Source organism: Bufo bufo, chromosome 9, assembly GCF_905171765.1.
Source record: "Bufo bufo chromosome 9, aBufBuf1.1, whole genome shotgun sequence".
NCBI classification, from domain to species: domain Eukaryota; kingdom Metazoa; phylum Chordata; class Amphibia; order Anura; family Bufonidae; genus Bufo; species Bufo bufo.
Genome location: NC_053397.1, coordinates 55,033,556 through 55,043,402, shown reverse-complemented (window position 1 = coordinate 55,043,402; position 9,847 = coordinate 55,033,556). Strand labels below are relative to the sequence as shown.

At 44.2% G+C, this 9,847-nt stretch overlaps 1 protein-coding gene across 2 annotated transcripts in view; it reads left to right on the top strand.

The window, feature by feature from the left end:
• The first annotated feature begins 349 nt into the window (after window positions 1-349).
• The window catches only part of CDC7 (cell division cycle 7), a 114,506-nt gene continuing 105,008 nt past the window's right edge, over window positions 350-9,847 (top strand). For both annotated transcript variants that reach the window (XM_040407783.1, XM_040407782.1), the window contains exon 1: window positions 350-474. In XM_040407783.1, the coding sequence (XP_040263717.1) occupies window positions 453-474 (22 nt within the window). In that variant the 5' untranslated portion in view covers window positions 350-452. The remainder of the gene's footprint in view (window positions 475-9,847) is intronic.

Here is a 9,847-nt window from a genome sequence, read left to right as displayed (position 1 = left end):
GCAACCCTGGTGTTGTATCCTATATTCAATTGCATTATATCTATATATGTATTGCGTACAATTCAATAGTATATACATAGTACTCTGAAGAAGAGTACAACAAATGAAGAACCGCAGCGCCGCCTGAGGAGAATTCACATCTACCTGTCTCCGCGCCCAAAGTTAAACTACCTCAAAACCTCCACACGACGCTTCTCACAACTGAGTCTGACTGGCCCTGCCCGCTCACGGCAACTGTCCAATCACGTACAGAGGGGATGTTCGACCGCTGATGGCTATTGGACCATAGAAAATCCACTCAAAGTATACGTCCAATCAAGAGAAGGATTCTGAAGAAGGACCCGCCCCTCCTCGGAAGGCGGGATGTTTCTTTGCCCTGCTGTGGTCGGTGACGTCGTCTTTGGCGCCATTCTGCGTTTGTTTTAATTTCAGGGAAACCCAAACCCGAGAAAATGGTCGGTGGCGATGTCACAGGTAAATGTAGTGTGTATATGACAGTGTGGAGGCGGGCGGCATGAGACGTGCAGTGAACGCTGTAGAGTTGCTGGGAGTTGTAGTTCGGGCAGTCAGAGCTATGCCGCAGGGAGTGCGCTGTGGTCAGCGCTGACACTTCAACCTGCTCCGACAGGAAAACGCAGGAATCCCGTCTGCGATTGCTAAGCCTCAGTTCACATTGTAGTTTCCCTTCGGATTTGATGCATTGCACGATCTGTCATATCAGTCCATGATGGGACCTTACAGGCTGCAGCGACCCTTCAGGACCCTTTGGGAATATGCGTTCAACAGATGCTTGTCTTTGTATTAAAGGGTTTCTGTCACCCCACAAAACTCTTTTTTTTTTTTTTTGGATAGTTAGATTCCTCATAGCGCGATATAGGAGAATATAATAGTCTTACTTTCATGCGGCCGATTCTTTAGAAAACGAAGTTTTATAATATGTAAATGAGGGCTCTACCAGCAAGTAGGGCGTCTACTTGCTGGTAGCCGCAGCAGAAATCCGCCCCCTCGTCTCCTCAGCACTCCCTCAGTGCGCCTGCGCCGATGACGTCTTCTGTTTCGGTGATGTCATCGGCGCAGGCGCACTGAGGGAGTGCTGAGGAGACGAGCCTCCTCATCTCAGAGCGCCTGCGCCGAATGACCAGAGGCGCGCGATTTTTGAATTACTGACAGGGCTGGCCGGAGGAGGAGATCACGGCTGGCCCTGTCAATCAACACGGCGAGGGGGCAGTTTTCTGCTGCGGCTACCAGCAAGTAGACGCCCTACTTGCTGGTAGAGCCCTCATTTACATATTATAAAACTTCGTTTTATAAAGAATCGGCCGCATGAAAGTAAGTAAGACTATTATATTCTCCTATATCGCGCTATGAGGAATCTAACTATCCAAAAAAAAAAAAAAGAGTTTTGTGGGGTGACAGAAACCCTTTAATGAGTTTTTCAGGTTTTTGGACATTTTTAAGGGACCTACTAAAAGGAATGAAGAGTGGAATGCCCATAGACTTTAAGAGGAAAGTGGAATGCCCATAGAGAATAATGGAAATGTAATATTTGAATTAGAGACAAAACCATTTGACATATCTAATAATTATTTAGCAGGGTTACTCTCCAAATTCAATGGGATTATTTAACCACCTCCGGACCGCTGTACGCAGATTCGCGTTCCGGAGGTGGCAGCCCTGCGCTCAGCGACACATATACGCGTCATCTCGCGTGAGCCGGGATTTCCTGTGAACGCGCGCACACAGGCGCGCGCGCTCACAGGAACGGAAGGTAAGAGAGTTGATCTCCAGCCTGCCAGCGGCGATCGTTCACTGGCAGGCTGGAGATGTGTTTTTTTTAACCCCTAACAGGTATATTAGACGCTGTTTTGATAACAGCGTCTAATATACCTGCTACCTGGTCCTCTGGTGGTCCCCTTTGTTTGGATCGACCACCAGAGGACACAGGTAGCTCAGTAAAGTCCCACCAAGCACCACTACACTACACCCCCCCCCCCGTCACTTATTAACCCCTTATTAGCCCCTGATCACCCCATATAGACTCCCTGATCACCCCCCTGTCATTGATTACACCCCTGTCATTGATCAACCCCCTGTAAAGCTCCATTCAGATGTCCGCATGATTTTTACGGATGCACTGATAGATGGATCGGATCCGCAAAACGCATCCGGACGTCTGAATGAAGCCTTACAGGGGCATGATCAATGACTGTGGTTATCACCCCATATAGACTCCCTGATCACCCCATATAGACTCCCTGATCACCCCCCCTGTCATTGATTACCCCCCTGTAAAGCTCCATTCAGATGTCCGCATGATTTTTACGGATGCACTGATAGATGGATCGGATCCGCAAAACGCATACGGATGTCTGAATAAAGCCTTACAGGGGCATGATCAATGACTGTGGTGATCACCCCATATAGACTCCCTGATCACCCCCCTGTCATTGATCAACCCCCTGTAAAGCTCCATTCAGATGTCCGCATGATTTTTACGGATCCACTGATAGATGGATCGGATCCGCAAAACGCATACGGACGTCTGAATGAAGCCTTACAGGGGCGTGATCAATGACTGTGGTTATCACCCCATATAGACTCCCTGATCACCCCCCTGTCATTGATCATCCCCCCCCCCTGTCATTGATTACCCCCCTGTAAAGCTCCATTCAGATGTCCGCATGATTTTTACGGATGCACTGATAGATAGATGGATCGGATCCGCAAAACGCATACGGACGTCTGAATGAAGCCTTACACGGGCGTGATCAATGACTGTGGTGATCACCCCATATAGACTCCCTGATCACTCCCCCTGTCATTGATCACTCCCCCTGTCATTGATCACTCCCCCTGTCATTGATCACTCCCCCTGTCATTGATCACTCCCCCTGTCATTGATCACTCCCCCTGTCATTGATCACCCCCCCTGTCATTGATCACTCCCCCTGTCATTGATCACTCCCCCTGTCATTGATCACCCCCCCTGTCATTGATCACCCTCTGTAAGGCTCCATTCAGACATTTTTTTGGCCCAAGTTAGCGGAATTATTTATTTTTTTTCTTACAAAGTTTCATATTCCACTAACTTGTGTCAAAAAATAAAATCTCACATGAACTCACCATACCCCTCACGGAATCCAAATGCGTAAAATTTTTTAGACATTTATATTCCAGACTTCTTCTCACGCTTTAGGGCCCCTAGAATGCCAGGGCAGTATAAATACCCCACATGTGACCCCATTTCGGAAAGACACCCCCAGGTATTCCGTGAGGGGCATATTGAGTCCATGAAAGATTGAAATTTTTGTCCCAAGTTAGCGGAACGGGAGACTTTGTGAGAAAAAAATAAAAAATATCAATTTCCGCTAACTTGTGCCAAAAAAAATTTTTTTCTATGAACTCGCCATGCCCCTCATTGAATACCTTGGGGTGTCTTCTTTCCAAAATGGGGTCACATGTGGGGTATTTATACTGCCCTGGCATTCTAGGGGCCCCAAAGCATGAGAAGAAGTCTGGTATCCAAATGTCTAAAAATGCCCTCCTAAAAGGAATTTGGGCCCCTTTGCGCATCTAGGCTGCAAAAAAGTGTCACACATGTGGTATCGCCGTACTCAGGAGAAGTTGGGGAATGTGTTTTAGGGTGTTATTTTACATATACCCATGCTGGGTGAGATAAATATCTTGGTCAAATGCCAACTTTGTATAAAAAAATGGGAAAAGTTGTCTTTTGCCAAGATATTTCTCTCACCCAGCATGGGTATATGTAAAAAGACACCCCAAAACACATTCCCCACCTTCTCCTGAATACGGCGATACCACATGTGTGACACTTTTTTGCAGCCTAGGTGGGCAAAGGGGCCCACATTCCAAAGAGCACCTTTCGGATTTCACTGGTCATTTACCTACTTACCACACATTAGGGCCCCTGGAAAATGCCAGGGCAGTATAACTACCCCACAAGTGACCCCATTTTGGAAAGAAGACACCCCAAGGTATTCCGTGAGGGGCATGGTGAGTTCCTAGAATTTTTTATTTTTTGTCACAAGTTAGTGGAAAATGATGATTTTTTTTTTTTTTTTTTTCATACAAAGTCTCATATTCTACTAACTTGTGACAAAAAATAAAAACTTCCATGAACTCACTATGCCCATCAGCGAATACCTTGGGGTCTCTTCTTTCCAAAATGGGGTCACTTGTGGGGTAGTTATACTGCCCTGGCATTCTAGGGGCCCAAATGTGTGGTAAGGAGTTTGAAATCAAATTCTGTAAAAAATGACCTGTGAAATCCGAAAGGTGCTCTTTGGAATATGGGCCCCTTTGCCCACCTAGGCTGCAAAAAAGTGTCACACATCTGGTATCTCTGTATTCAGGAGAAGTTGAGGAATGTGTTTTGGGGTGTCTTTTTACATATACCCATGCTGGGTGAGAGAAATATCTTGGTCAAATGCCAACTTTGTATAAAAAAAATGGGAAAAGTTGTCTTTTGCCAAGATATTTCTCTCACCCAGCATGGGTATATGTAAAATGACACCCCAAAACACATTCCCCACCTTCTCCTGAGTACGGAGATACCAGATGTGTGACACTTTTTTGCAGCCTAGGTGGGCAAAGGGGCCCATATTCCAAAGAGCACCTTTCGGATTTCACAGGTCATTTTTTACAGAATTTGATTTCAAACTCCTTACCACACATTTGGGCCCCTAGAATGCCAGGGCAGTATAACTACCGCACAAGTGACCCCATTTTGGAAAGAAGAGACCCCAAGGTATTTCGTGATGGGCATAGTGAGTTCATAGAACTTTTTATTTTTTGTCACAAGTTAGTGGAATATGAGACTTTGTAAGAAAAAAAAAAAAAATAATCATCATTTTCCGCTAACTTGTGACAAAAAATCAAAAGTTCTATGAACTCACTATGCCCATCAGCGAATACCTTAGGGTGTGTACTTTCCGAAATGGGGTCATTTGTGGGGTGTTTGTACTGTCTGGCCATTGTAGAATCTCAGGAAACATGACAGGTGCTCAGAAAGTCAGAGCTGCTTCAAAAAGCGGAAATTCACATTTTTGTACCATAGTTTGTAAACGCTATAACTTTTACCCAAACCATTTTTTTTTTTTTACCCAAACATTTTTTTTTTTATCAAAGACATGTAGAACAATAAATTTAGAGCAAAATTTATATATGGATGTCGTTTTTTTTGCAAAATTTTACAACTGAAAGTGAAAAATGTAATTTTTTTGCAAAAAAATCGTTAAATTTCGATTAATAACAAAAAAAGTAAAAATGTCAGCAGCAATGAAATACCACCAAATGAAAGCTCTATTAGTGAGAAGAAAAGGAGGTAAAATTCATTTGGGTGGTAAGTTGCATGACCGAGCAATAAACGGTGAAAGTAGTGTAGGTCAGAAGTGTAAAAAGTGGCCTGGTCTTTCAGGGTGTTTAAGCACTGGGGGCTGAGGTGGTTAAAGAGGACCTTTCATCAGTATAATTGTAATAAACTAATAACCCTACCTAATAGTGCGGCTTCCACTGATGTTCCCCCCTTTTTTTTTTTTTTTTTAAATCGACCACCGAATGTTGAAATAATAGCCCCGTTTGTTCTGGTGCAGCGCCTGTCACTCAAGCGCTTTTTTGTATGGGGCGTTGCTAAACTTTTTTCTTTGCTATGGGCCTTGGCTGAGAGCGCAGCCAATCAGAGCGCTCCTCTCTCAGCCAGGCAGAGGGAGCTAAAGTTCTCGTGAAAAAAGAGAAGGACCTCCACTAGAAAGGATGACTATTAAATCGTTTGATGCATGTATCTTTACAGAGGAAGATGTTCTAAGTTTGCTGTCTAAGGTGAAGACAGATAAGTCACAGGGGCCTGATGAGATACACCTAAAATTATTAAAAGACCTTAGTGGTGAGCTGGCAAAACCGTTAACAGATTTATTTAACCAATCATTAGTAACAGGAGTCGTCCCGGAAGATTGGAAATTGGCAAATGTCGTGCCCATTCACAAGAAAGGTAGTAGGGAGGAATCGAGCAACTATAGACCAGTGAGTCTGACATCAATAGTAGGCAAATTAATGGAAACCCTATTAAAGGATAGGATTGTGGAACATCTAAAATCCCATGGATTGCAAGATGAAAAACAACATGGGTTTACTTCAGGGAGATCATGTCAAACAAATCTTATAGATTTTTTTGACTGGGTGAATAAAATAATAGACGGTGGAGGTGCAGTAGACATCGCATATCTAGATTTTAGTAAGGCTTTTGACACTGTCCCACATAGAAGACTTATCAATAAACTGCAGTCATTGAGCATGGACTCCCATATTGTTGAGTGGATTAGGCAGTGGCTGAGTGACAGACAACAGAGGGTTGTAGTCAATGGAGAACATTCAAAACAAGGTCATGTTACCAGTGGGGTTCCACAGGGATCTGTACTGGGACCGATTTTGTTTAATATCTTCATAAGTGATATTGCAAAAGGCCTCGCTGGTAAGGTTTGTCTTTTTGCTGATGACACAAAGATATGTAACAGGGTTGATGTTCCTGGAGGGAAACGCCAAATGGAAAAGGATTTAGAAAAACTAGAAGAATGGTCAGAACTCTGGAAACTGAAATTTAATGTGGATAAGTGCAAGATAATGCACCTGGGGCGTAAAAACCCAAGGGCAGAATATAGAATATTTGACACAGTCCTGACCTCAGTATCTGAGGAAAGGGATTTAGGAGTAATTATTTCAGAAGACTTAAAGGTGGGAAGACAATGTAATAGAGCAGCACGAAATGCCAGCAGAATGCTTGGATGTATAGGGAGAGGTATAAGCAGTAGAAAGAGTGAAGTGCTTATGCCGCTGTACAGAACACTGGTGAGACCTCACTTGGAGTATTGTGCGCAGTACTGGAGGCCATATCTCCAGAAGGATATAGATACTCTAGAGAGAGTTCAGAGAAGAGCTACTAAACTAGTACATGGATTGCAGGATAAAACTTACCAGGAAAGGTTAAAGGACCTTAATATGTATAGCTTGGAAGAAAGAAGAGACAGAGGGGATATGATAGAAACTTTTAAATACATAAAGGGAATCAACTCGGTAAAGGAAGAGAGCATCTTTAAAAGAAGAAAAACTACCCCAAGAGGACACAGTTTTAAATTAGAGGGGCAAAGGTTTAAAAGTAATATAAGGAAGTATTACTTTACTGAGAGAGTAGTGGATGCATGGAATAGCCTTCCTGCAGAAGTGGTAGCTGCAAATACAGTGAAGGGGTTTAAGCATGCATGGGATAGGCATAAGGCCATCCTTTATATAAGATAGGGCCGGGGGCTATCCATAGTATTCAGTATATTGGGCAGACTAGATGGGCCAAATGGTTCTTATCTGCCGACACATTCTATGTTTCTATGTTCATAAGATCCTGTTGCAGCGATGTCTAGGGGATGATTATGATACTTACCCTGACGCTCGTACCGCTGCTTCCAGACCCATCGCGTCCCTCGGCCGGTCTATCTGATCTTTCGCTGATCTTTCTATCTGATCTGCCTGGCTGAGAGAGGAGCGCTCTGATTGGCTGCGCTCTCAGCCAATGCCCATAGCAAAGAAAAAAGTTTAGCAACGCCCCATTCAAAAAAGCGCTTGAGTGACAGGCGCTGCACCAGAACAAACGGGGCTATTATTTCAACATTCGGTGGTCGATTTAAAAAAAAAAAAAAAGGGGGAACATTAGTGGAAGCCGCACTATTAGGTAGGGTTATTAGTTTATTGAATAACACACTTGGGAGAATTAAATCGGTAGACGTTCCTATAATATTTGAAAGATAACAGCCTGATGAACGTTTAAAAATAAAAAACAAAACCTTTATTAGAATCTGTTTAAAAATGGGGTAGGGAAACCCATATGTCACAGTCTGTGACCATCAGGCAACTAGTCTTCACATAACACACAAAGGGGGGAGAATAAATAGCCCCTCTGTATGTTTGGAAAGACCAGGCTAGAGCCTGACTTGCTAACTAGATTTGCTAGGGTATGCAAGTCAGGGAAACGGACACCAGTATCAGTGTGAGCGGATACAGAGTGTGTGTATACCCATAAATTGGTGGACTGTATCTAAGGGCAATTTCGGGTAAATACCCACTAGTCTAATTCTCAATACACTAAGTCTCACTACCTCTAACTAAATAGAGGTGTAGTTGGATTTGAGACCACTAAATATAGAGTTTAGGTATATATATGGCCTATGGTCAGGACCTAACGTCGCAACTCTATGCCCACAGCCAATCCTGGCATACAGTCACTCAGAGCTAGTATGTTTTAGCTCCATACACACAACAGCCAGTATATTTTGGCTCATCCATACATCACATACATACTCTCAGGCTGACTAAAAAGTTTGCATCTAGTGCAGTCCTGCCTAGAGAGCTGTGTCCTAGTTCATTTACAGCAGCTCTACGCGTTTCCACGTGATCTACACTTTGTCACGCTTCTTCAGGAGCTTATTTTAAATGTATATGGCAAGACAGTTGGAGCCGCACTGTAGTGTGCTATGGCTCATGGCGCTGTAATGGCCGCATGCGGCCGACAGAACGCCGAGTTCATATGGACGAGGCCCCGCCCATCAGAGAAGGTGTGCAGGTAGCACCTCCAATCAGAAGTATGGGCGGGCACAATGGCTCCGCCCTCCGGCCGATGCCGAAAGTGAAACTGGCACCTTCTAGCGCATATAGCGCTTATTACAGTAACAGGGGGAATGAAGATCGCGGCCCGCACAATGCCATTAGATCCAGAGCAGATCAGCTGGACGGGGTACCATAAGGATACATAAACCGAACCATCAGGTACCGCTCACCATCCATGTCATGTGACATCCAAAGGGAGGGATTATATCAGTCAAAACACTGCTTACTACACATCACAGCACAGATGCAGTATACAGATTCTATCCACATCATGCATAGATCTAGATAAGCATATATGCTGGATGCAGCAAATAGAAAAATGGAAAAAGGAACATCCGCAATAAGCGTGACACATCAGTGGCACGTCATGTATGCGACATGCATGACGGAAACCCTGATGTGTTAAAGGTACAGGGGATTGACAAAGTGAAAATGTCAATTCGTGGAGGGGATATTGATATACCCCTACTACGAAAAGAAGCGATGTGGACATACAAGCTGCAGACAGTTCAACCACTTGGGCTTAATGAGTCCATATCCTTTGCCAGCTTTATTTAAACACTGCCTGTTATATATACGGAAGGGCAAGTGTTATTATTAGAACAGCAAGTCTGGTATTATAGTGGTGCATAGATTTCTATTTTTCATACCGCCTTTTATTACAAACATGGAAATGCAATTGTTCCTTTTTCCATTTTTCTATTTGCTGCATCCAGCATATATGCTTATCTAGATCTATGCATGATGTGGATAGAATCTGTATACTGCATCTGTGCTGTGATGTGTAGTAAGCAGTGTTTTGACTGATATAATCCCTCCCTTTGGATGTCACATGACATGGATGGTGAGCGGTACCTGATGGTTCGGTTTATGTATCCTTATGGTACCCCGTCCAGCTGATCTGCTCTGGATCTAATGGCATTGTGCGAGCCGCGATCTTCATTCCCCCTGTTACTGTAATAAGCGCTATATGCGCTAGAAGGTGCCAGTTTCACTTTCGGCATCGGCCGGTCGGAGGGCGGAGCCATTGTGCCCGCCCATACTTCTGATTGGAGGTGCTACCTGCACACCTTCTCTGATGGGCGGGGCCTCGTCCATATGAACTCGGCGTTCTGTCGGCCGCATGCGGCCATTACAGCGCCATGAGCCATAGCACACTACAGTGCGGCTCCAACTGTCT